The sequence below is a fragment of the Lacerta agilis genome, chromosome 1 (genome assembly GCF_009819535.1).
Source record: "Lacerta agilis isolate rLacAgi1 chromosome 1, rLacAgi1.pri, whole genome shotgun sequence".
NCBI classification, from domain to species: domain Eukaryota; kingdom Metazoa; phylum Chordata; class Lepidosauria; order Squamata; family Lacertidae; genus Lacerta; species Lacerta agilis.
Genome location: NC_046312.1, coordinates 78067352 through 78093868, shown reverse-complemented (window position 1 = coordinate 78093868; position 26517 = coordinate 78067352). Strand labels below are relative to the sequence as shown.

Genomic DNA, 26517 nt, shown 5'->3' with positions numbered 1-26517 from the left:
TTCCTGGTATTGTGCATGCATTGATTGATTGATTGATTGGATTCCTGGCCAGAGTCCACTTGCAATAAATATGATTTCAAATCAAATTGTACTTCTGGGTTGTTGTTCTTAGACAAGTGCCCTTTCTAACCCTATATTACTTTCAAATTGAGTTGGCGAGGTATGCCACTGAGTGTATGTCCTCTTTGATGTCCTGTGGAGTAAATATTTCCCTGCACTTGAGTTAATCATACACACAAAGGCTGACCTGTTTGGAGACAACTTCCTTTTCCTCCCTGAAATATTGAAAGTTTATGTTTCCAAAGGCTCTTGTTTCTCTTCTCTTCTCTTTCCCAGCGTGATATCCATGTCTACCCTCTATGTGCTGAGCTACCGCAATGAGGAAGACGTTGTGGATATAGAAGGGTATGTAGCTCCTTTTCCTGCCCCCCTTCCTTCTTTGGTCACTTACTTCCTCAGAAAGGGATGCATCTTCCTTTCGAAACCCTAAGTAGGAAAACGCGTAATCATGAAAGAAACCTTCAAACCAGAAGAGCGCTATAAGATCAGATATGGAAAAGAGTGTAAGAAGGTGTTAAGAAGACCAGATACAGTCGTGCCCTGCTAGACGAAAAACTCGCTAGATGAAGGCATTCGTCTAGCGGAAGGCTGCCCCGCAAGACGAATTTGTCAATGGGGCTGCCTCGCAAGACGAATTTTTTTTTTCCGTCTAGCGAAAACCGCGATTTGCATTGGTGCTTCGCTAGACGAAAAAATCGCTAGACGAAAATACTCACAGAACGAATTATTTTCGTCTAGCGAGGCACCACTGTATGTTATCTAGAGGGGGGAGGGTTTCTTAAAGAATCTCTAATACAGCTGGGGTTTGGGGCTGTCAGCTTGGTAAAGAAAAGGAGCACCTTATAATAAACACTGCCCAGGAGATGAGTGAAACGGAATACATCAAAGCTGTTTCTTGGAAATATAGTCCCTGAGGAAATTTATTATTTATTGTGATTTATGGATGTGGCCCCAGAGGGAATTTATTTATTTATTGTCCCTAAGGGAAATCTATTTAGAGCTGGTTTCAGCTACCCCATTCTACTAACAGAAGCCAGGGCAAGGACCCCCCAGCAATGCAATGAGACTTTCTCCTGCTTGCACTTCCCCATGCTCCTCGAGATCCACTTGGGAGGGTGGGGAGAACCCCCAATGAGTTTTCTGGCTGAGTGGACATTTGAACCCTGTCTCCCAGGTCCTAGCCTGACACTCCCTCCACTAAATGGCACTGGCTCTCCCATAACCACAACTTGCTGGCGTGAGTTGAGGGATTCCCAGGAAGCCAGATACTATGCCAGATCTCCATGGTGAATACACAGACATACTGAAATATATAGAGACACATGACTCCAAACATGTGTTGGCTAATTTACAGTAACTGAAGGCCAGAGTCTTGGCGTGGGATTCATCCAATGAGTCCCATTAGCACAAGCCTTATGTGAGGGCTTCTGCTTGCACAACAGGGTCGGCTGGACCCCCAAAACTGGATCTGGAGGGATTGGGAGAACCCCCAGAACAGTTCCAAAGGAGAAGATGGGGATTGTTCTGTCTGACAAGCTGCAGTGATTGCGATGACTGGACATTCACCATAGCATGGCATTGAATTCTGCCCATAGGGAATAAGCATTCCAAGCTTCTTTGTCTGTGTGTACCCAGAAGTTTTAGATGGTTCACACCACTGTTGCAATACTTATTTCCTAAATAATTGATCTTTCTCTTTCCCTTCTCTACTTGTTTTCCTTTCTTTCCATTTATTTCTCTCCCCACCTCTTTTCTCTGTCCGCCCTTCCTCCTCATCCAAATCATCCCTCCTTGTGACTTTTCTCGTCTGTGCCTTTCATCCCTCCCCCCTTTGTTTTCCTGTTGCCTTGCAGTTCTTTTGCTGTGCCGACCACTTGCCTCCTGGCTCTCTTTCGGCACAGGGGTCCTGGCATCCCAGTTGCCCTGTGTCCACGGTATGGTCCTTCTTTTTCTGTATACTGTTGATGTAAATGCTGCATCCTTTCTGATGATGACTTGTGTTTCCATGCCACCCACTCTTCCTCTTCTGTGTTTTTCTTTTTTCTTTTTAAAGCTGCCTATATTTTAGTACTCTCCTCCTAATGTAAGACCTCAGCTGGAGCAGGTGGAAGACCTATCTAGTCCTGCATTTGGTTCTCACAGGGGCTAACCAGATGCCTAACTAGGAGGCCACAGGCAGGACCTGAGTGCAACAGCACTTCCACACTTGTGGCACCTAGCAACTGCCTCTTTTAGAGTGTAGCTATGGGCTGGGTGAAGAAGCCCTTTCTTCTACATCTTCCAACATTCTGCTTCCTTGGATGACCCAAGGCTCTAGCATTATGCGAGAGGGAGAAGAATGCTTCTCTATCCACTTTTCCCTCACAATGCATAATTTCATACACTTATATCCTCTTTTGACTTGCCTTTTTTCTAAACCAGAATGTTGCAGGTGTTGTGACCTTTCCGCACAGGGGAGTTACTCCTGTCCCTTCTGTAGGAACGTTTATATATAATTATTATATATATTATATTATTAATATAATATTATAAACGTTTCCTTATTTGAATTTACACAGCAGCAAGCGGATTGCTGACTCATTTCATAATTATGTCTTCTACCTTCCTGCCTTCTTGGTTGTTAATCCCTTTTGTCCCTCTGAAAAGAAAAATATACATGAATCTGAATGATAACAATATAAACTAGTTTACTGTCAGATTCATTGAGTACATACTTCTCTTTCCGTCTCACCTTAAGCGTTTGCCATCCCTGGAGTAGACTGTCAGGATGGGAGGGTTGTCCTCTCTTTGGCGATCACTCGTAGCTGAGTAAGATTGTCTTCCATAAACACGGTTTTAACAATGAGTCCGTAAGTACAGGTCAATTCTGGATCCACACATCCTTCCACAGTGGGGACATTGGTTTCCATGCGGGAGTTGATCACGGTATGGATTTGCCAAGCGTGCCTTCCTCTTAGCACGTTTCTCCCTTGCGTCATGAGTTCGAGTGTCTTCAAAGCCCATGACACCTTTGGTAAAGGCTGTTCTCCAACTGGAGCGCTCGCAGGCCAATGTTTCCCAGTTGTTGGTGTTTATACTACATTTTTTTAGATTTGCCTTGAGACAGTCTTTAAACCTCTTTTGTTGACCACCAGCATTACGCTTTCCATTTAAAGTTTGGAATTTAGGCTTTGCCTGATCTGTTCACCCATTGATACTTTGTCCACAAGGATGTCCTCCTTTTCCCAACCTGCTTTCTGTCTTGCTTTCCCCTTCCTGTCCTCCTTTCTGCAGCCTTCTGTTCCAAACCCTGGTGTTCAGCTGCCTCATTAATGCATCTCTTTCTACTAGCACACATACCATTTTTTCTCTATATATGTAAATACTTCAAGTGACATTTCCCTCTCCCCCCCTTGCATTCTAGGTCCAGTCAGAACATTGATAAGAATCAGATTATGTTTTCTACTGCTGCCTCATCAAACACACCTGATGATGCTTCCCTTAAACAGCGTGGTAGGTACCAGTTGTGGCTGTCTCTGTGAAAACGTATCCCAGCCTAAGCCAGTCAGGTGTTCAGTTGGAGAGTCAGGGGTGGGGAACATGGCTGGTCCCTCTTGTGTGTTCACATGATGGGCAGGTTGATCTACCACCAGCCATTTCACACAAGATGCAGCTGTCGGCCTACTGCAGTATGCTGCATTTTTAAAGAAAATCTGCACTACACATCATGGGCAGCTTCTACTCACTATTAATGGCTGAGGGCCAATGTAATACATGCCCTCTGCTAATGGACAAACTCAGTCCATGTGCATGCAGAAGGCCCATATTGAAATAAATAAGTCCCAAAGTCGTTGCATGAACTAGGCCTTACAATGCAGGAGGTTATTGTGTGTTGCTCTGTCTCTTTGCCATTTTACTCTGACCTACATAGAACCGGTGCTGGTATTTATTTATTTTTATTATTATTCCTACAGCCACAACACATGTGCCTGAATCTCTCTATGACTTGCCTGCCCATAGCATATTAGTCTGTTTCGACCCGCCTTGTTTCTCCATGTGCTGTTCTCCTTTTCTGAACACCATTCCAAACAACATATCTTCTGATGCAGCTTCTGAGACTACCACTCCAGTCACCAACAACCGGACAGGTAAACGCTATTCTGTCTTGAACACACAGAGGGCTGTGAATTCAGCTTAGCAATAAGGCATTTCCGCTCGCCTGACAGAATACTGTCCCCTTTCCTCCCCCCCTTGTGCTTCCACATGGAAGGTTTAACTAACTCCTATACCTTTATCTGATTTGCATTGCATTGTTTCCAGAAGTTTGCACTTCCTGAACATATAAGGTACAATGATAACTTAATGTTGGGAGGGTAGGTGCAAATTTGGTGTATGGAGAAAACGTAGTGGGGATTCTTGCCCTCACATCAATTTCAAGGCACAAACCATAGTTCTTTTCTCATTGCTCTACCTTCACAGATCAAAGCCTCATGTCACTGCTGCCAGTGACCAACATCAAAGCTAAATCGAGAGGAATCACTGGCAAGGTGACTTTCCATACAAAGTGGCCAAAGACCTCTGAGAGATCACGGGGCTTCAGCAGCCCCAATGCCAGCCCATCCTCCCCCTTCACCCACATCCAAGGCAAGTCCAAATACATCTCCAACCTCCCTCTGACACGCAACAGCTTCTCCCCTGGGCAGACACGGCAGCGGCGCAGCACCATCAGCCAATCAGACTCTGAGGAGCCCAGCACAGGAAGCACCAGCCAGGAGGGTAAGCATCCCCTCTTTTCCTTGTGACTGTTTGCTGTATATTTAGACCTTGACTCAGGACCTGAGCACAACAGCACACTTTGCACCTGCAGTTTCCAGCAACTGGGATACCACCTCTGACCATGGAGGCAGAGCATAACTAGCGTGGCTAGTAGACATCAGTAGCCCTGTCCTCCATGAATTTGTCTAATTCTCTTTTAAAGCTATCCAGGTTGGTGGCCAGCTTTGCCTTCACTTCATGACCTTAGAAATCCCTTCCAGCATTGTTCCCTAGCCTGGTGCCTTCCATAGGTTCTTGGGCTCCCAGTTCTCAGGAATCCAAGCAGCTGGTCAGGGATGGTGGGAGTTGTAGTCCAGCAACATCTGGAGAGCACCAGATTGACAAGACTGTATTATATAGCCTTATGAGCTCTGATGGTTCTCCGAACACCTGTGACTTGGCTTTGCTTGCCATGTAGAATAACTTTCTTCCCTGTATGGATGATTTCCCCCTTGCAGGAAAAGCTCCTGTGCTCCAGTCCATATCACTTATAGAGAGCAACGTGGTCATCACGCCTCAGGCCTGTGCTGCTGGTGATGAATGCAGGTGGGTGAAGTGCTGTCCTGCCATAACCTTTGTTAGGCCAAGTTCTCAGGAGACTGGGCTTCTCCCAGGGGGAAAATGCAGGCAGCTGATAAATGATCAATTCAGGATTTTCCCATGCATTATCTTTTTTGTCACATTGAGACCACTTGCGTAAGCTGGTTTCGTGTTTAGTGACAGAATCATTATTGTATGTGGGTGCAGTGACAGGGTGGAACAGCAGGGAACAACAGAGAAGTTTGGACACGGGCAGAAGCCATGTTGAGGTGGAATGCTTCTGATCAGAATCCTCAAGTTGCCGTGTGAGAGAGAGAGAGAGAGACTGTAGATTTATTGGGAAGATGTGATCTTGCTGGAAGTGCATGTGCTTTTCATACAAATGGCCCCAGGTTCAAATCTCTGGTGTTTCTAATTAAAGGTGTGTCAGTTAGCAGGGCTAGGAAGAAACTGCCTAAAACCTTTAAAGTGGGAGTGGGGAACCTTTCTCAGCCGCTGGGCCACTTTCTCTTCTGAACACACTTTTGCCAGAGGCAAAAGCAGGTTGAACAACTATTGCAAATGTTACCTTTCTACAGTAAGCTGGTTGTTACACACACACACCCCTCATCCCCCTCTGTCCTCCCTCCAGGCAACTAAGAAATGTTATCAGAGTTCAAGGACACAATCCAGGCAGGCAAGAACACTCACCGAGGGTGCAGAGTTGCACTGGTGAGGGGCATGAAAAGGGGAGAAAAGGATGTGGCATGGGGAGAGTCACAGGGGCCAGATAGAAGGGCTTGTGGCCCTCTGGTCAGAGGTTCCCCACCCCTTCTTTAGAGAGTCCCTGCCCTCTCAAGAGCAGGCAATACTGGACAATGCTGGATGCTATAATGGCCTTTCGCAGTCTAAGGCTGTTCTCCCAGCTGGGGTCCAGCATGATGTAACTCCCCAGGGATTGCATTGTATTGTGAGCTGGAGGTGCAGCAGAGGAGTCAGTGTGACCTGGTTCCAATGGGGAGGGATACAGCTTCCACATCTTGAGGCGGCTGCTACATGTTATGCTGTCGTTTTCTGTCTGTGCATATAGGACGGGGAACATCACGTACCGCATCCCCATCAGCAAGTTTACTTCGGTGAACACAAATCTTACTCTGGAGATGAAGTGAGTAAGAATTCTTGGGAAGACAAGGGGCTCTGGGGAGGGGTGCAGCCTCAAGGGATGTTGCAACGGTCAGCAGCCAGCTGAATATCAGGTGGGAGTTGTGAGCAAGAAGGACTCCATCATGGTCTCCAAACTGTAGGTGGAGAAAACAGAAGAACCCACAAGCAAGGAACTTCTGTCTGCTGTGGGTTCATCTGCCTCTTTCTTCTCACATCTTCCATGGCCCTGAACCACAGTGAATACAGAGGCAGGACAAAGGAGAAGGGCTTAGCTTTGCATACAGAAAGTCTCAGGTTCAATCCCTGGCATTCCCTGGCAAACTGCTGCCACTCAGTGTAGACAATACTGAGCTAGATGGGCCAGCTGTCTGATGGGGTATAGGGCAGCTTCCTGTGTTTCTGTGAGAGGACTCTCTCCCCGCACTTGACTTAGCTTTGCAAGATGAGAGCAAATCCTCTTGAATTAAGGGGATCCTCTCTTATGCTGGCCTCTCCACTTCTTCCAACCAGGACACATCTCAAGAGGAGATCCAGGGGATTTGTCCAGCTGCTGGTTGCTTGTGCACTCCTGACCCTCCTCCCCACCTCTTTCATGTAATCCAGGGGGGAAAGTAGCGGGTCGACTTTCAGGAGTTTAATCTACCATCTCTATTCAAAGTAGCCTGCTGGTCAATGCAGCTGCTGACTGTCATGATTTGGATTCTCATGGAGGGAAGGTCTCCCATTCTCTCCTCCTGCCTGCAGCCCCCTGGAAAAAACAACAACTATTGAGTTGAGGGAGGCTTTTCAGGCGTCACAGGTGGCCACAGAGAGGGGTGACTAAGGAGGCAATTTGGAAATTTTATTTCAATAAATTTCTTTAAGTTAACTTAGACTGCAAGCCTCTGTAAACAATATTGAAATAGAAGAAGAAAGAGAAAGAGCTACTTTGAGTAGGTTGGTGGGTGGATATGAAATTTTAGGAGGAAATTACAGGGCATGTACCTATTGTAAATGAAGCAGTATGACCGCCGCAAAAAATTTGCGACCGCAAATGGTATTGAAGGTGCAATCATGTATAACCACTCCAATAGCATAATGAGCATGAATTACGATAATGCTCAGTTAAAAAGGGTGTCTTTAAAGGTGCTGCAGGTGAGAGTGCCAAACTATGACAGTGTCGCATATCAAAACTGCTTACCTTGTTGCCTCCACTAAACATCCTCCTCTGCCCTTTCCCCTCTCTCCCAGCGCCTCCTCTGCTGTGTCTGGCTATTTTTGTGGTTTTGCCTCCAGCAACCCATGTCAGCACAACACTGTGAACACGGACAGCTTCTCTGATGCAGCAGGCACCCAGGTAGGACCGCAAAGTATCATGGCTGGCAGGTGCTTGCCAGTTGCACCCCTAAGTTGCTGCTCATAATAGAAAAGGAAATTGGTGTATTTAGTTTCTGCACCCTGTTGGGTGAATGCCCTTTGGAACCTCTTTAAGGCCGCAATCCTCTACTCACTGAACTGTGAGTAAGGCCCACTGAACCTCTGTATGTATAGTACTGTGCTATAAAGGAGAGAGGTAGAAAGAGGCACACCTGTCAAGGTTGTATGTGAAGGCTTCCCTGGGAGATAAAAATGTGTAAATGTTCATAAGTAAACCATCTTCATAACTGGTCATCATTGGCTTGTTCAGCTATTTAGTGCTGGCTGGGCATATGGTCTACATTTCTAACCAAGTGTTTTTCAGAATAAGTGTTGTCTCTTATTTCAGAGCAAATCTGGGGCAAATGGCATTTGACCTTAACTGCATGGTTCTGTCATGCCCTTGAGTGCAGGTCTTCACCGCCACCCAATTGGTGGCATGGGTAGCAAAGAACTGAAATAGCCCTACCGCTGTGTAGAACCCTGTAGTAGTAGTAGTAGTAACAACAACAACAACAATAATAATAATAATAATAATATTTATACCCCACCCATCTGACTAGGTTTCCTAGATTACCACCATTCTTTGTGGGGAAATGTCCACACAAGGGCAGAACTACACAGTTAAGGTCATATGTAGTTTGACCTTCATGGTTCAGTAAGCTGCATTTTCCAGTTCAATAATATCTTAATTCTGTGTATCCCCATCCCATATTCTCTGTGGCTACAAGAGAGGCACAGCAACTGGCAGTGGTAGGTGGAGTACTATATTTTCCACTACAAAGAAGGAGCAGAGAGCAAGGTGCATTAGCTCTCCCTCTAGCACAGGCCAGAGAAAGAGGTCCTTGTTATAGCAGCAGTGTTCCTTTTAATCCAGGTATGGTTTCTTCTACTTCTTCTGTAGAGCGTAACATACCATTGGCCTGTGGTGATGATGCCATTCCAGGAGTTCACCTATCACTTCCGATTTGCTAAGCCTGTGAGTATGAGTACCTGCAACATAACAGCCTTTGGATTCATCCTTTAGAGCTGAGGGGGGGAAAGTATATCAAAAGATGACCGAGTCAGAAAATTTAGTCAAACTCCCAAGACCTTACCCAAATATCTGAGTGTTTGCACCCAGACACAGGGCCTTGGAGATGCCTCTCGTTGTTGTTGGCTAACCTTTGTTCTTCTGCGACAGTTCCCAGTTCCTGTGAACCTTCTTTTTCTTCCTCCCACTCTCATCACAGGGCCAAGCAAACTGCAGTACTGCTGTGGAGCAGATGGGCTCTCTCTTCACTGACTATTACTTCCAATTCTACTGGCTGTGTGAGTGAGTCTCGGGAGCACCACTGCCCTTGGATTGGAACTGAAATGGGCCCACATGGCTCATTGGACCGGATGTTCCCTCCTATGAGCCCCCAAGTCCTATCCTGTTGCCTCTGTCATCAGCTGGTGTGGTTCTCCCCCACCCCACCCCACCCTGCGGTGGAATATCAACATTAAAGTTTCAGACAACTTTGGGGGGATGATGCCACTAGCAAGCAAAACATGGAAATACTGAGGCATCTTTTCCCCCCTTGACATGCCAGATGCTTGTCATTCAGTCCTCCAAAGGCCTTACTTGTTGTAGAGACATCGGCATTCCTTCTTTTTCCTCGTTTTTACACTGGATTTGAAAATTCTACACTGGAGCCATGCCTGGGTTCAATGTCTTTGGACACCTCAGAACTACAAAATACAGTTCGCCTGGGAAGAGATCTCAGCACCCAGAGAGCCAATGAAGCGGCTTTCTTAGACACTAGCATTTCTCAACGATGACGCTGGGAGTCCTTCTCTAAAGCTGAAACACTGGAATTCTTTCTGTAAAAGGAATATTCTGCCAGGCTGTGTTTGCAAGTCATACACTGGAGTTTCTGACCTTCTGGCTGGCAGCTAGCCTCTTCTCTCTTTAACTTATGCTCTGCAGAAGTCCTGGTGACACTGGAACACATAAATGACCAGTCGTTTCAAACAGCAGCAACCAATGGAAAAGCAATGGGATTTGCCTCTGGCTTCCCCCCTCCCTCTCTCTCTCGCCATATAGTTACATTCCAGGGAGAGAAGACCTCAATAACCTCACAAAAACAACTCTCAGGCAGGCTAGTTTTGTTCCCAATGTGCCTTTTTTCAGGATTGGATAAATACGCTTCTAAAGAAGCAAGCTCAAATCTACTTGAGGAAAGCAGTGTCTGAGCTTTGCCTCTGGACTGATATAATATGCATTGGCATCCTGGGGCTCCTCCCGAGGCCCATACATCGAGAGCAGCAAAAAAATGCCTTTCAGCCCAACAAGCACATGGCACGGCCCATGCTCAGCAGGAGACCACCCCTGAAGTTGAAGAGGGAGGCCATCAGAAGAGATGTACCCTACACTAAACGTATATCCAGACTGAGAAGTGTTTTGATCCCCAAGGGGTCACTTGTCAGGAAACAAACAGAACATTTTTTTTTCACTCCAGACCTTAAGCCTCCTTGGCATTCTTAAGAATATTTTGGGTGTATTTTGGGTAACTTACTGTTACAAAGTGTTAACTTGCTAAACCACTGATCTTTCCCCCTCCCCCTCCACACAAGATCAGCTTGTTTGATTATTGATCCACTTGTCTCTCATAGGAAACCAAAGCGGGCTGTCGCTGGGCACCAGCCATAGCTGTCAACTTTCCCTTTTTTTGCGGGAAATTCCCGTATTCCAGCGCCGTTTCCCATTGCAAAAAAAGGGAAAGTTGACAGCTATGGCTGTTTCCCAATGCAAAAAAAGGAAGGTTGAAAGCCTGCACGAGCCTGCATCCACATTTTGATTTGGGGAAGCACAAGGAGTTAAGACAGATGCAGAAGCACAACCACCCAGCATTTCAGGCCTTTAACTTCCATTCCAAGGGAGAAAGGAGTGGCCAACTCAGTCAGGCTCTGTTGGGGTTTTTTATTTGTTTGCTTGTTTTTTGTAAAACGGGTTATTTAGATTTCTGTGCAAGAGTGTGAACAGCAACTTAGGGAAGATGAGAGGACAGGGATGGGAAAGATAAGAAGCAAAATGGTTAGCTGCTGGGACTGCTCATGGATTCTGAATCAGGTTATCAATCTGCAAATCCACAGATATAAACATACTTGCCTTTGGTTTAATTCTAATGACCAAGCACTGATGGTTTTTAAATCAGATTATTGTAAACTGAAAGGAACAACTGGAGTTTAGGTAGGAATCCACTTTATGATGGTGGCTGGTTTATCTCTTTGTTGGTGAAATGTGTATTGGTGCCTGCATTCCTGGATGGATCTGCCATTTTATTAGTAGTAATGAAATTGCCCAGGTAGGCAGGCCCACCCGCCCCCATCCCTCGCTTGCTCCTCTAGGGTTATCACCAGTTTCACATTTGCTGCTCTCAGCTCACATCTGTGTTACAGATTTAATAGTCAACCCCTTTCCCCAGAGAACTCAGATAACCATAATTCTGAATGGGGAGTTCTCACATAAATTTTGCAGCACATCCATGAAGCTATGATTCACAGGATTCTTTGAAGGGAGCTAGAACAGTAAAAGTGGCATAAAAGTAATAAAAATGTGTAGATAATGTCCGCAGTGTCTGTTGGTGGCCCAGTAACAGTTGCTACTTTCCCTTACGATGCTGCATATTCCATAAATGGGCATAAGGGGAAATGGCACCTGGCACTGGGGAACTACCATTCATTAGAAGCAGCTGAGAGGGGCACACAGGCATGGGCTGGGGAAGATATTGGAGACTCAGCAGACCAAGGGCACTGATAGCATCTGATAGTGGCTGTGGGCTGTCTTATCAAGGAACAAGGATATGAGAAATGTAGTTGCAATTGCTAGTTTTCACCACCAGGTGGCACCATTGCTGAACAGCAGGGAAACAGGCACAATAAGAGATCTGCTGTTATGTCCTCCTTATTAACGTCTCATTTTGCCTCATCAGTTAGACTGGGTCATGTAATTTGTTAGTGGCATTTAGTGCAGCCAAGAAGGGGTTTCCTCCCTAGTGAAAGAAGTGCAGAAATCTGTTTCGTGGCAATTCTATACTCTTACCTCTTGTGTAAATCCCATTGAATTTGGTGGCCTAGGGCTTGCTGATCAGAAGGTCGGCGGTTCGAATCCCCGCGACGGGGTGAGCTCCCGTTGCTCGGTCCCAGCTCCTGCCCACTTAGCAGTTTGAAAGCACGTCAAGTGCAAGTAGATAAATAGGTACCGCTCTGGCGGGAAGGTAAACGGCGTTTCCGTGTACTGCTCTGTTTCACTAGAAGCGGCTTTGTCATGCTGGCCACATGACCCGGAAGCTGTACGTTGGCTCCCTCAGCCAATAAAGCGAGATGAGCGCCACAACCCCAGAGTCGTCCGCGACTGGACCTAATGGTCAGGGGTCCCTTTACCTTTACCTTTTACCGGTACTTCTAGGTAGAGGGATGTAGGTTTGCACTGTTACTCAATGTTACTTGTGAAAATGTTCTTGCATTGAATGCTGGTAATGCAAAACTGGTTGAAATCTCCCTTGTGAAACAGCCTGTTACTGACAAGCAAGCACTCTTTCTTCTCTTTACACCCCTTGCTTCTCTCTCCACCTCCTATGTTCCTCCTAAACAGATCTGCAGTATCTGTGAGCCCCATTTGAGGACCCTTAAAATTACCACTGCTGTGGGTTCCCCCCACCCCACCCACCCATTCCTCTGCCACTGCCGCAACTCCAACACGTGTCTAGTAGAGCCAATGCGGACGGGGTGGAAACGGCGATCTTAACCTAAACTTCATTGAATTGCTGTGGAGTCTTAGTCTGCCACACATCTACACACCACCCTCCCAGGATAGAGGCTATTGCCTTTTTTCTTTTTAAGTAATACACACACACACACACACACACACACACACACACACACACACACCCCTACACACCTTAGCTATGGGGAGATCTCATTATCCTTCACGAACCTTTTGGGGATCATTGTAATGAGCCAATGGCAGTGACCAGTATAAGATTTGTTAGAGGAAATGCTTGAGGAAGCTTTGCCCTGCCTACCTGCCACCTGATGGGATTCACTTTAACAAAAGCTACCCCTTGGCCTTCTCTCCCTTCAGGACACACTCCTTACTGGCCTCGCTTCACAAGTGTTTCTGCCAGGTTGGACTGTGTCCTTGAGCTATAATAATAATAATAATAATAATAATAATAATAATAATAATAATAATAATTTATTTACACCCCGCCCATCTTGCTGGGTTTCTCCAGCCACTCTGGGTGGCTCCCAACAGATTAAAAACAGAATAAAACCTCAAGCATTAAAAACTTCCCCAAACAGGGCTGCCTTCAGAGGTCTTCTAAAAGTCAGATAGTTGTTTATTTCCTTGACATCTGATGGGAGGGCGTTCCACAGGGTGGGCACCACCACTAAGAAGGTCCTCTGCCTGGTTCCCTGTAACCTCACATCTCGCAGTGAGGGAACCGCCAGAAGGCCCTCGGAGCTGGACCTCAGTGTCCAGGCTAAACGATGGGGGGAAGATTCTCCTTCAGGTATCCTGCTTAGCTGTTGGAAGACAGGTGTTTGAGCGTATATGGAAATTAGCCTACTGTACAGAAGTAGATCTGCATTGACAGTCATTGCTCTGCTCACTTTTGCATCTGGCCCTGCCTACCATTGGCACATGGCCCACAGACGTTAATGCAGGCTGAAAAGCCATTCCACACTCCTGCCTTAATCTCTCCCAAGATTAACTGACAAAAGCATGTGAGACAGGAGGCTTATATAGGGCAACATGTGTTCACCATGTGCAAGTACTGTACCTGCAGGGTTATGCAGATACTTCACAGAGACAATGGTGCTACCCAGCTAAATCCAACACAATCTTCCAGTGCTGTTCCTATTGATCCATGTGTGCCGAGTTATTTGTCGGGGGGTTCCCGACTTTCTTACTTTGTCCACAAAGCATGTGCTTTGATCATCCATGGAGGTTCAGTACCAAATGACTCTTCACCATGCAGGCATCCAGCAACACCCCCAGTTCTTGAGCACAATCGGAGTGTCAAAAAAATGTACTTGGCCTTGAACAATATTCAGATAATTCTTCTCAACTTGGCATTAGAAAGTCAGGATCTTGCAGGGGTGGGCAACGCTCCAATTTTCTAGCAACAAGAGGCTGTTCTTCCTCTCCGTGTTCTGCAGCCCTGTGTGCCAATTGCCTGTTTTTGCAACGTAGGCTGGATATTTTGTTGTTGTTGTTACTCCAGCAGAATGGGAACCAAAATGGAGCCTTTCCTCCCCTTGCATTTCCCAGCAAAGGGAGAATCTGGTGCTCCACTGGAGGTGCTTGTGCTGGAGCTCCTCCCCATATCGCCAACCCAGTTTCCTGAAAACAGTGTGGGGAGGAGCTGCAGAACAAACATGGCCTTTGGGGCTTCCTAGGACACCCCAGCAGCGTGGGAAGAAACCACCCTGCAAGAAGCAGCTCATAGAGGAAGGATCAGTTGCTTAATGACCGAGAGGCATCTTAGGCCTGGTGGGTCAATTTTTTGGTGCTCTCCTGAGCAGCAGAAGGAGGCTTACAGACCAGCAACAAGAAGTCTTTAGACTAGTGATTAAGAAACTGCTGGGTTAAAAACAATCTGGTGAGGACATTCACATTTTAACCGGACTATCCCCATACCCACTCCCCAGTGCGTTAAGTGTATAAAACCATTCATCCATAGTTTGTTACCGATCAAGATCAGGGTGAGGGCAGCAGGGACACAGTGACATCAGAAGTAAATTAACCAATCACTTTTTATTCTTCTCCTGGTCTTATCAGGTGGCATTGGAGAGAAGGGCTGTGTATGTGTCAAATATTTTCACTGGTACATTCACATCCGTGCTGAGAATCCGATATGCATAATCCTTTGTAACAGTAGCACTCTTTACAGTTTTAATGGTTTTATTGTTTAAAACTGCTACAACTACTTACTTTATCGATATAGCACTTTTTTTTAATCCCAAAGTGCTTCACAGTATTGGGGTCGGCAAGGGAACTACCAGCATTAAAGAGTAGTTCTATAGCAAGGTGTTATCTGCCCATGTTTGAACTGGTATCATAGACATCACCTGGACTGGCCAGCTCAGCACCTTCATGCTACTCGCCTGTCTTGGGAGATGTTCGCCCTACCTGCACCAATTACATACTCTCCCCAAACAGAAGGATGATTAACAACTGGATGTTTTCCTGCATCTGATGGAGGGAGCTCTGTTCCAGTGCTTCTGACCTAGGAGGAAATTCTTCTTCCTTGGAACCGGAACATGAAGCCATATCTCTAGCCATTTGGAGAGCCAAGAAGAAAATCCAGGGTGGATATGGAGCCAGCTTTTAAAGTCTGGCTGTTTTGAGAGGCTGGGAATGAGTTCTCCAAGGAAAATTCATAAGCCTTTTGTCTTTTTTGTTATTGTTTAAAGAAAAAAGCTCAAAGCCTGTAAATAAAAGTTTTGTGCCACCACTGTGAGCCTTAAGGAAGATAAAGCACTAATTTGTTTTGTTTTAAATGTTGCTATCACAGCTTTAATCACTGTATATTGCCCTCAATTTCAGAGTCATATCTGTAGTACGTACTATATTAATGAAGTTTTATTGTTATTTTGCTTTGGTGGAGGATATGTGTGGTTGCTTTCCCCCCTACCATCTGCTTTTCTGATCTGTATTTATATTTTGTTTTGTTTTGGAGTTCTGGTGCCCAGAACTCCTCTACTTCTTGTTTTATTTACCTAGACCTTTTATTCATAAGAAATGTACCTATAAAAATAAATATATAAGTATACTACTTTGTATCCAAGATTGGCTCATGGCTTCTTCCTCCATCTCACAGAATTGAATTATTACAAGTAATGTTATGGTAGGGGCTGCAAGAAGTGCATTTGTACTACCAGAGTAAGCCCAGCTGCATGCACACAAGTCAGCAGACATTTTAGAGAAGAAATATCTGTGAGTCATACATCAATACTGTATATCAAAAATCTATGCCTTCAGTATTGGACTACCACATCCTACTGATACATTCAGTTAACACAGCTATTTTCAACTTGAACTCAATGCCATTTAGTTACAAGAGCAAAGTGCAGTTTTCATTAAGGATTTAGTTAAAACATGGAATTGAATGAAAGCAATTAACCAAAACTACACCCACTAATCCGTGGGCTACATGTCTTTTACTAGCCTCGTTTCTTATATACATACTTAATTACTATAGCATTGGGATTTTATTTTTATTTTTAAAGCCTGTTGCCAGCTCTTGTAGTTTGAAAGGTAGCTCAGAGTCAGTGGTGTTATTCCTCAAGTCAGCTTGTTATTTTAGCCTTTTGCAGTTTAATGCAACACAGTAAAAGGAATTGACATCTCTAAAGATTATTCTTTAAACCAGGGCCACAATCCGAGAGAAAAAAACAATCTGGAGACAAAGAATAAGTAGTAGGGAGGTGATTTGACATTACTCATGACACACACACACCTTTACTTAACAGGCTTTCCCCTTAAGCTGAAGAACCCCAAATATTGTGGCCTGCCCTTTTCTGCATGTTGCTCAGAAGTGGAGCATCTCAGCTCTAGTGCCTACCACAGCTGTGATCCTATGTGCCTTTTTTACTCAGAAATACATCCCACTGCATTCAGTGGGACTTACTCTGAAATGAGTTCATTTACCTACATGGGAATATGTCTCACTGAACTAAGTAGGATTTACTTCTGAATTCATTGGCTCTCTCTCAGTAAAGAACAGAAAGAAGGGAAGAAAAATGAGTGTGGATGCTTTGTGTAGTGAAAGGTAAAAGTAAAGAACCTCTGGACAGTTAAGTCCAGTCAAAGGTGTCTATGGGGTGCAGCACTTATCTCGCTTCACGCCAAAGGAGCTGGAGTTTGTCCACAGACAGCTTTCTGGGTCATGTATGACTAAACCACTTTTGGCACAATGGAACACCATGACAAGTGCCAGAGTGCATGGAAACACCATTTACCTTCCCACCACAGTGGTACTTATTTATCTACTTGCACTGGTGTGCTTTTGAACTGTTAGGTTGGCAGGAGCTGGGACAGAGCCATGGGAGCTCACTGCATTGTGTGGATTCTAACCGCCGACCTTCCTATAGGCAAGCCCAAGAGGCTCTGGTTTAGACCACAGCACCACCTGCTTCCCTTTTTATGTAGTATCCAGCATACTGTGTGTGCAAAAGAAAAAGTTCATTTATGTTTAAAGGTGAGTTTGAAAGCCTGTGAACAGTAGTGGAAAGTCTAATATGTCAACATTTACAGTCTAATGAAATTCTGACTGTTGTCACAATTGCTTAATTCTTAAGAGTTGAGATAAAATATCCCTTCAGGCATATGATTACTCTGTGTCCCCTATATCCATCCTATTCAAAGAGCCATTTCTGTTGCTTTGTACCTTCTCTCCTGTAGCGGGTGTAGGCCTATGGGTCTTCATATACAGCAGAAAAGTGCACCCAAAGAACAAAGTAGAACACAAATTTCAGCTCATCACAGAGTCAGCTTTATTGGTCTGATGTTGCAACTCTGGGCTATAACCATGTATCAAGATTATGCAGGCCCAAGCTGCAAAGAGCTGCATTACGTACAAAAATAAAAAAGCTTCAATAAGGCTGCTGGAACCTGAAAGGAAAAACAACAAATGAATCAAACTATTTTCTGGAGGACCCAGGCTATTATAGTTTTCTATATTGCTGTCCGAAACAGGGAAACATACAAGCAGGGCAGCCAAACAAGGCCTTGACAATTAGAGGGGCTTCTATGATCTAGGTGCCTGGGAAGTTGTCATCATAATTTGTGCCTTTTATTCTTGCTTTTTAAATTTAGATTTTTGTGACTCAACGGTAAGGGGCAGACAAATGCAACTACCTGATACAAAACTGCTCACTATTGCACATGTTGCAATTCGAAGAGCACAAACAAAGGGAGAGGCTCAGCAACTGTATTTTACTGTGCAGATGCCAATGGGTTCACATCACTTTGTTACCTGCTACATCTTTTGCCTTCCACCCATGTGAAGTAGTTCCAATATGCTACACAAGACTTTTGTCTATATTCACAAGCATACCTGGCAAAAACTCAGCTTCAGAAAATCCAGAGCTCTACACATTAAAATAGAACTATTAAATAAGCACCAGACAGCCTACTGTATGGTGTGTGCACCCTATATCTATATCTTGCTCAGTAACCTGGGGAGGACATTTTTCTATAATCTTTCCCCCCACAGAGAACTTTCCATTTCTAAACTTTCATTGTTTTGCAAGACAAATTAGTAACATAATTGTTGGACACAATACTAATCAAATTTGAAGTTTTAAACAGTTGCAAAGCAGCTGCTTCTGGGAAGTATGCATGCACACATAATACAGATCCCTAACATGTCTTTGGATTACTGCAAATAGCCAGCCAAAGATAGGCTGAGGGGCCTTAAGAAGCAGTGCGGGTCTTATTATTATTACTCCACTGCCGGCATGGCAACACTTACCCACTGTATACTCCTGAATAAAGCTCTGCCATAACAGATGTACAGCCAGCGATATTCTGGCAGTGGTGGGGAAAATAAGGCATTGGAGGTGGTGGGGTGGTGGTGGTAGTAGTGATAGATTTGCGGGATCCAAAACTCCCCCACTCCCCTGACATGCCTGCAAAATTGGCTCCACACTATTTAGCTCTGGGGCTGGCATAGCTATTTTTCCAACAGGAGGGGGAAATCCTCACCACCACCTGCCCTGCCCATAGCAAGTGGTTGTTCTGCCAAAGAACCTGGCCCTGCTCAAAACATGTTTAGCCAGTTAGTATCTCAAAAAATTTCACTGCCTTCATTTCCCCCCCTTACAATATAAATGATTGTATGGAAGAATCATGTCTTAAAATAGTTGCACATTTTCCAGCAGAGTTAATACCCAACTGAAACTCTGAATTTTATTTCAATATAACATTTAAACCAAATTAACAATTCAATCCTAATAATTTCTGGGAAATTCCCCCAAATTTGTCTCAAAAGAACTCTCATTGTGGAATCACGAATTAATTTCTTACCTGAGAAAGCTCCTGCCTTTTTGTTACACATAGATTCCGACCCATAGCAGTAAGAAGAGTACTCCAAAGCCCATAAAGAGTGAAGCAACCAGAGAGATGAGCAGTTCCTTGTAAATGTCCCGGGTATACTTGGTCGAGGTCACTTCATATCTGAAATACTAGTTAAAGTAGTAAACCAGAGACAAGAAAGCCCCAGCAATACACAATGAAAAACCAACACTTTTGCAAAAAGTCATGACATTTTTGTTTTAACAGGGTTGTCACCCTCTCAGCTGCCCCAGCATGCAAAAATTAAGCAAGTGAACATAACAGAAAAAAATTCTCCAGTTTAATTGCAGTGTAACAAACTGCTTGCAATGAATGAAATTAATTAAATGCAATTTCAGGAAAAAGATGGCAATTATCCCACAGCATCAGGAACAGTATCAAAGAAAGATCTGTCGCTATTAAACATCAAAGTCACCAGATTAGTAGACACTAAATGAAAGTTTCCCAATCCAGACAGCAAATGGGTTCTTTTTTGTGCAACATGGAAATGCCCTTGAGACAATTACCTGGTACCAATTTTGTTTCAGTCTGCTGCTAGGCACAGGCATTTTTATTTGTCTGAACTTTTAAGAAGAAATAGTAGCTTACTGCATAATATTTATAAATATTTTGTTTAATATTTATGCTGACTTTCTACTCCATTTCATTTGCTTATATTAATCTTATTACTTTTATTGTACATCATCCTGATCGTTTTGCTAAACAGCAGCCTAAAAATCATTTAAAACAGTAATGCAGAACCAGCTGCACCCTAGATGCTGTTGGTCACCATCAGCCGCAACCAGCATGACCAATGGTAAGGGATGGTGGGAGTTTTGTAGTCCAGCAACATATGCAGAGATAGCTTTCCCTACCCTTTTAAAAAATAAGCAAAGGTACAAGCACCTCCCCCAGAGCTTTGTGAAACGTGTCTAGCCTCTGGACATTCAGCAGAGCTGCTTTGAGCTAGAAGAGGATACACAAAGAACCAGGCGGTGAAGAACATGCCGATGGCCAGCAGCACAACTGTGAGGTGTGGAAACACAGCCGGGTTCACCGGGCTGGTGTATCTGCTCATTGTTTCCAGCTCCTGAAATTGAAAGAAGGAATGAGAAAGGTGAAATAACATAATTGTTACCAGTATTTAAAGCACGCACATGCACACAGATAAAGAACCTGCGTTGGCCTCCATCTCCCATCTGGCCCTTCCAGCATGGCTAAAGGGCCGGGAATGATGGGGGATGCAGTCCATCAAAACACCTGGAGGGCAACAGGTTCCTCAACCCCGATTTTAAAGAGACACCTCGGCGAGGAAACAGAGGAGAAACAACGTTTATTTCTCCCTTCCTCCCTTCTGCATTGAAACCGGGCCATTTGCGCCCGCCGACCGCCCCTCCTTGGCTCTTTCGGGATAACCGAGCAGACCCAGCACGGGGAAGGCGCGCAAAGGCAGGCAAAGTGGCGACAGTGGCGGCTCCGCTACCGCCGGCCCGCTCCCTCACCATGGTTCTGTCGGGCGCTTCCCGTGGCTTCTCCTCACAGGTGGCGGAAGGACACGTCTCTTCTTCCGGCGCAGGCTCAGCCCTTTCCCCGCCGGAAGTCCGTCTGTCATCTTCTTCCCCTCTCCCCGGCGAAGAAGAAGGCGGGGTAGAGGACTCTCGCATGCACAGCCTGCCGGGAATTGTGGTCCGTCCAGACCTCTGAATAGGGCCACCAGGAAAAGCCGTTGAGCGCGTGGACTACGTTTCCCAGAAGCCAGCAGGCGTCTGGCCCGCCCTGCCTTCCTTGATGCTCTGGGCGCGGGATTCAGAAGGCGCCAAAAGGGAGGCGCTGATTGGTTTAGCCGAGTCCTCAGCAGGCTGTCTTCGGTCGCGCGTGGCTGCGAGGGAGCAGGCGGCAGTGGAAGGTACCCAACACCAGCCCTCGCGCGTTCTGCGTGGCTGGGAGGGGGGAGGTGGCAAAGGAAAGGGCCGGCTGGGTGGGAGGGAGCCGCTTTCGCCCTCGCCCTGCCACGGCCCCAGGCAGAAACCTGCCCCGCAGGGAGGGAGGCTGGCGTGGAAGGGCGAAGGCGGGAGGGTGATGCAGCAGCCACATTACGGTCAGTGCGGGACAGCTGGGCGGGCGGCGTAGGTCGGCTCTCAGGGTCCAGTCGGAGGTCAGTCCCACGGAGTTCAGCGGCACTGGCTCCCAGGTTAAAAGCTTGCGAGACTGCAGTCTGAGACGGGCGAAACGAGTAAGAGTCATGTGGGTTGGCACTCTCTTAGTTGCTTACAAGAGGATTTCTGAACCACCAACTGGATTAAAAAAAAAAAATGATGGTGGTGGTGGTCATTCCTCTGTCTCGGGAGACAGTGGAAGAGTGTGTGCGCCTGCTTTGACTGTAGAGACAGGTTTTGTTGCAGCTGGGGCAGATGAAGGGGCAGGGGTTGAACTGCCAGAATGCCCATTGGAAATAATAGGGACCGTGAATGCCAGTTGAACCATGATGTGACTCCATTCAATTAAAGCAAGGGATGGATCCTGAGAGAGAACTGGATGTGTTGCAGCAATAGGCCACATTAACAGTGGGTGGGAAGAAATAATGGAGAATAGCAATGACAGGCCCTGGGCCTTTAATTCTAGTCCCAGATACAGTCAGTCATTCCAGTCCCAGGTTTCATTCCTCAGTTGATGTGATGTGCCTCTGTGTCCCATTTGGTTCCCGTGGGGTTCTGTGGCAGAATAAGGGTGGCATATGAATGTAATTTACATTCCTTTGAGAGGAAGAGCAAGATATAAATTGGAAAAAAGAATAAATTCCTTACCTAATTTGTAATTTGCACTTCTTTCTCTGGAGTCTGTACATAATTGATTAGTGAGCATAGTTTTTTTAACCTATTTATAGTGTATTGATAGTTTATTACAATTTTGTCATATGTTGCATTGAGGTTTCAGTGTAAAGCAATAAATAAGTTGTTGTTGTCCATCAAAATAATAACCACTACATGGTAATCTTAGATTGGTAGGAAAAACTATACTGTACCTTGATCCAACAGCTGAACATTTTGCTTTCTTGTCATTTTAAATCTTCTGTTCATGCCTTCTGTTTTACTTTCTAGGTTTCTCCCGTGTTGTATCATCACAGAAACAGACTGCAACTGCAGCTGAGTTACCAGAATGGGAATCCATGGTTTAGCCAAGCTGATTGCCGATATAGCTCCTGGTGCCATTCGAGAGAATGACATTAAGAGTTACTTTGGCCGGAAGGTGGCCATTGATGCGTCTATGAGTATTTACCAGTTCCTGATTGCTGTAAGGCAGGGAGCTGACATGCTGCAGAATGAAGAAGGCGAGACCACAAGCCACCTGATGGGGATGTTCTACCGCACCATCCGCATGGTGGAAAATGGCATCAAGCCTGTCTATGTCTTTGATGGCAAGCCCCCACAGTTGAAATCGGGGGAACTAGCCAAACGCACTGAGCGCCGAGCTGAAGCGGAGAAGCAGTTGCAAGAGGCCAAAGAGGCAGGTGAGGAGGAAAATGTAGAAAAGTTCAGCAAGAGGTTAGTGAAGGTGACCAAGCAGCACAATGATGAGTGCAAGAAGCTGCTGACCTTGATGGGCATCCCTTACGTTGATGCACCTGGTGAGGCTGAAGCTAGCTGTGCTGCACTGGTGAAAGCGAGCAAGGTCTATGCAGCTGCTACCGAGGATATGGATTGCTTGACCTTTGGTAGCCCTGTGCTGATGCGGCATCTTACAGCCAGTGAGGCGAAGAAGCTGCCGATTCAGGAATTCCACCTGAGCCGCATCCTTCAGGATATGAGCCTGACGCAGAAAGAGTTTGTGGACCTTTGCATACTGCTGGGCTGCGACTACTGCGAGAGCATCCGTGGCATTGGGCCAAAGCGTGCCGTGGAGCTGATCAAGCAGCACAAGAGCATAGAAAAGATTATCCAGCAAATAGATGCCAAGAAGTATTCTGTGCCTGAGAACTGGCTGCACAAGGAGGCCCAGCTGCTCTTCCTGGAACCTGAAGTTGTTGACCCCGAAGCTGTGGATCTGAAGTGGAACGAACCAGATGAGGAAGAGCTGGTCAACTTCTTGTGCGGGGAGAAGCAGTTCAACGAAGAAAGAATACGCAACGGGGTCAAGAGACTGAACAAGAGTCGCCAGGGCAGTACTCAGGGCCGATTAGATGACTTCTTTAAGGTTACTGGCTCCATCACTTCAGCCAAACGCAAAGAGCCAGAAGCCAAGGGATCCGCCAGGAAGAAAGCAAGGGGCGGTGGTGCACCAACATCAAAGTTTAAAAGAGGGAAGTAAAATTATCTTCTAGAACTCTGTACCAGTTCCCTTCCACTGCAGATGCTTGGAGCGAAATATATTAAACTACAAATATAGAGCTTTGTGGTAATGTACTCTGTAGCACTCAAAATGTGAGTTATCGTCAGGCCTTGAGCTCAGCTTAAACTGATGCATGGAGGGAGGGACACTGCTCTGACAAAACATCTGACACTGCTAATTGCTGGCCAGAGATCCAACCAGTCTGAAGGCTTGCCCTGCTATCGAAGGACCCGGAGGGTGCTGCTTTTGCTGCCTTGAGTCTGGTGAACTCCATACATAGTATAGGTCCATCTTTGCTGGGAGTACCATGTTGAGATGATTTTAGCTTTTGAGTTGTATCTTCCAATAAATATTGATCTGTTGATAACTAAATATTGATTACTACTACTTGTCAAAATGAAATTGGTGAGTCTGAAATACAGAGTTGCTAGAAGTATCTGCAGCACAACTCAGAGTGCCGTATTTTCGGTCCATAAGACGCTCCGGACCATAAGACGCAAAATAGGAAATATTTTTTCCGGTTTTCCTCCTCTAAAAGGCTGGAAGGGGGAGTGGTGCGTGGTGCCCCTTCAGTGCAGCTCATCCCCGCTTTTTTTAAAGGGAGCTGAGGACAAGGGGTGAGCGTTCACCCCTTCTCCCCAGCTCCCTTTAAAAAAAGCGGAGATGAGCCGCTCTGAAGGGGCCCACACCCCCCTTCAGAGGGCTCATCCCCACTTGCTTTGAATGGAGCTGGGGACGAGGGGTGAGCGTTCACCCCTGTCCCCAGCTCCCTTCAAAGCAAGCGGGATGAGCACAGGGCGTGGGGTGGTGGAGAAAGCAGCAGCATCCCCGCTGCTTTCACCACCACCCCGCGCCCTGCCACCGATCCCAAAAGCAGCAGCATCCCAGCTGCTTTCTCCACCACCCCGCGCCCGGCACCAATCGGCGGGGAGGGGGTGGAGAAAATAGCGGAGATGCTGCTTTCTCCACCACTCCACACCCCGCTGCCTGCTTTTGGGATCGGTGTGTGGCGCGGAGGATGCAGCAACATCTCCACTGCCACCTCCCGCCAAACTCGGCGGGGGGTGGGGGGAGGCAGCGGGAAGCGAAGCAGATGTTGCTTGATCCTCTCGCAGCCTCTTCGCAGAACGGAGGTGCAGGGAGGATCCAGCAACATCTCCGCTGCCGCCCCCCACCCGCCAAACGCGGCAGCGGGGGAGGCAGCGGGAGCTAAGCCTTTGCTCCATAAGACGCACTAACATTTCCCCTTCCTTTTTAGGAAGGAAAAAGTGTGTCCTATGGAGCAAAAAATATGGTAGGTGGGCCAACAAGAGTTTGCTAAGGGAGCTGTTCTACAACCTGGTCTCTGGTTCAATGCTTGTCATATAGGATCTGGCTGCTACTCACCTCAAATGGCATCTGTCTGGTTTTGATCCTCTTCAGTTGCATTCAACATTGCACGAAGAAAATTACTCCATGGGGCAAGCAGAAATGCTTGTGCTGACGGAACAAACTCCCCTCTCCCCTTTCTGGGGGTTCTTCAACTGTCTGGAGCAGATCTGGGGAGTTGGTGAGGAAACTGTTGCACTTGCCAGAATTGACTTCAAAGACAGAAGCTTGGATTTATTTTGATGTGCATTGTAGAAGACGTGTGTACGTGAGGGTTTTTTACACCAGAAATTTTCCCTCCAATTTTATTTACCACATGCTCTTAAACACATACCACCAAAAAATGAAACCGCTTCTGTTTGGCCTTCAGGTTAAGAAAACCAAATTGTAATGTTCTGTTATTATTTTCCGTATTTATGTTTGTGTTGGTTTTAGTGCCAGGGTGAAAACTTAAGAACCAATGTAGAAGCAATCCTGTCACTAGCACTTTTCTGTTTTAAGACTTGTAGTAACTATACAATAAAGCTCCTTTTTGATTATTTAATCTTCCTTTATAACAGACTGATATGAAACAAAATAATATAATTGTGATAGTTTTGTTGATTTAAAGTAGCCAAGGTTTTGAGACAGTAAAGCTAGAATTTTGTTTGGGTTCTGTTCGTTGGGAATAAAAATAGGCATATACAGCTGTCTAAACAGGATTGTGCCTTTGGCATGCCTTAAGACAGGCACAGGCAAACTCCGGGCCTCCAGATGTTTGGGACTAAAATTCTCATCATCCCTGACCACTGGTCCTGTTAACTCGGGATGATGGGAATTGTAGTCTGAAACATCTGGAGGGCTGGAGTTTGCCTATGCCGGCCTTAAGACATGGTACCTCCCATAAACTTTGGACCACAACTTCCATCAGTCCCAATTCAACATGCAGAGATAATGGGAATGATAGTCCAGAATATCTGTCTACTTCAGGTGTTACTATAGTACTTTGACCTTTTTGCTTTAACAGCTAGCTGATGGGTTTGATTAAAAATTAGTTCATACTTTCATAACTCACATAGGCATGATTATCATGAAAAGAATATGACCTATACCCATATGTCGTTTCTGCAAGTCACCCTCATTGTAAGTGACAGAAACAACATAGGAAGGTGTTTTATACTGAGTTAGACCCATCTAGCTCTGTACTGTCTACATGGAGTGGCAGCAGCTCCAGGTTTTCTAGATAGAACATGCCCAGCTGTACCTGGAGATGCCAAGAAATGAACCTGGGACCTTTGTATGTAAAAACAACCAAGAATCCAGGGACAATCTCAAGGGGATAAGCCAAACTTTGTGGCCTGGTACTTGTTCATTGTGTAAACCAGGTGTTGAAAAAATGCATAAACCTTACAGCAGAGGTACAGAACCTTTCTTGGACCAGGAGCTGCCTATGTCAGCAAAAAGGCTCACTGGGGCCGGACAGCAAACCCCCCAGGGCTCCGGAGTGTCTGGCTGGCATCCTCCCTCAGTCCAGAGTGCCCGCAGTTTGCAACTTCTCTCATGAAAAGAGCAAACAATACCGGTATCTTCTGGCAATTCTCAGCAAGAAGAAAGACTCATCTGTAAGTCTAAACAACTTTATTTACAGTATTATATACAGAAACTCCATAAGCACGTCTGTTCTATGAACAATACAGAACCGCTACACTGCTAAAAGAGAAACTAAAACACAATAAACATACTCAGACGGAAGAGATAAGACCAACTTGCTTTCTCACAGTCTAACTCAGACTCATGTGATTCACACCAAACATAACATCACA

General features: G+C 45.7%; 3 protein-coding genes across 7 annotated transcripts in view; 2 read left to right on the top strand and 1 right to left on the bottom strand.

Annotated features, from left to right (window-relative positions):
* Positions 1-7954, top strand: part of MYRF (myelin regulatory factor) — a 92597-nt gene extending 84643 nt beyond the window's left edge. For 4 of the 5 annotated variants that reach the window (XM_033156992.1, XM_033157007.1, XM_033157000.1 and 1 more), the window contains 8 exons: positions 337-405; positions 1914-1994; positions 3464-3552; positions 4014-4187; positions 4519-4815; positions 5313-5400; positions 6464-6538; positions 7768-7954. In XM_033156992.1, the coding sequence (XP_033012883.1) occupies positions 337-405; positions 1914-1994; positions 3464-3552; positions 4014-4187; positions 4519-4815; positions 5313-5400; positions 6464-6538; positions 7768-7939 (1045 nt within the window). In that variant the 3' untranslated portion in view covers positions 7940-7954. The remainder of the gene's footprint in view (positions 1-336; positions 406-1913; positions 1995-3463; positions 3553-4013; positions 4188-4518; positions 4816-5312; positions 5401-6463; positions 6539-7767) is intronic. The other variant, XM_033157015.1, reaches the window with a different exon arrangement.
* Positions 7955-17436: 9482 nt separating this feature from the next.
* On the bottom strand, positions 17437-20644 carry TMEM258 (transmembrane protein 258). Its single transcript, XM_033156979.1, has 4 exons — positions 20524-20644; positions 20002-20111; positions 18995-19144; positions 17437-17578 (listed from the first exon to the last, which is right to left on the bottom strand). The coding sequence occupies exons 1-3, from the start codon at positions 20524-20526 to the stop codon at positions 19018-19020; spliced, it is 240 nt and encodes a 79-aa protein (XP_033012870.1). The 5' UTR covers positions 20527-20644; the 3' UTR covers positions 17437-17578; positions 18995-19017.
* A 181-nt stretch (positions 20645-20825) lies between these two features.
* FEN1 (flap structure-specific endonuclease 1) lies at positions 20826-23406 on the top strand. Its single transcript, XM_033156965.1, has 2 exons — positions 20826-20927; positions 22120-23406. Exon 2 carries the CDS (start codon positions 22178-22180, stop codon positions 23324-23326), a length of 1149 nt encoding a protein of 382 aa, XP_033012856.1. The 5' UTR covers positions 20826-20927; positions 22120-22177; the 3' UTR covers positions 23327-23406.
* The last annotated feature ends 3111 nt before the right edge of the window (positions 23407-26517 follow it).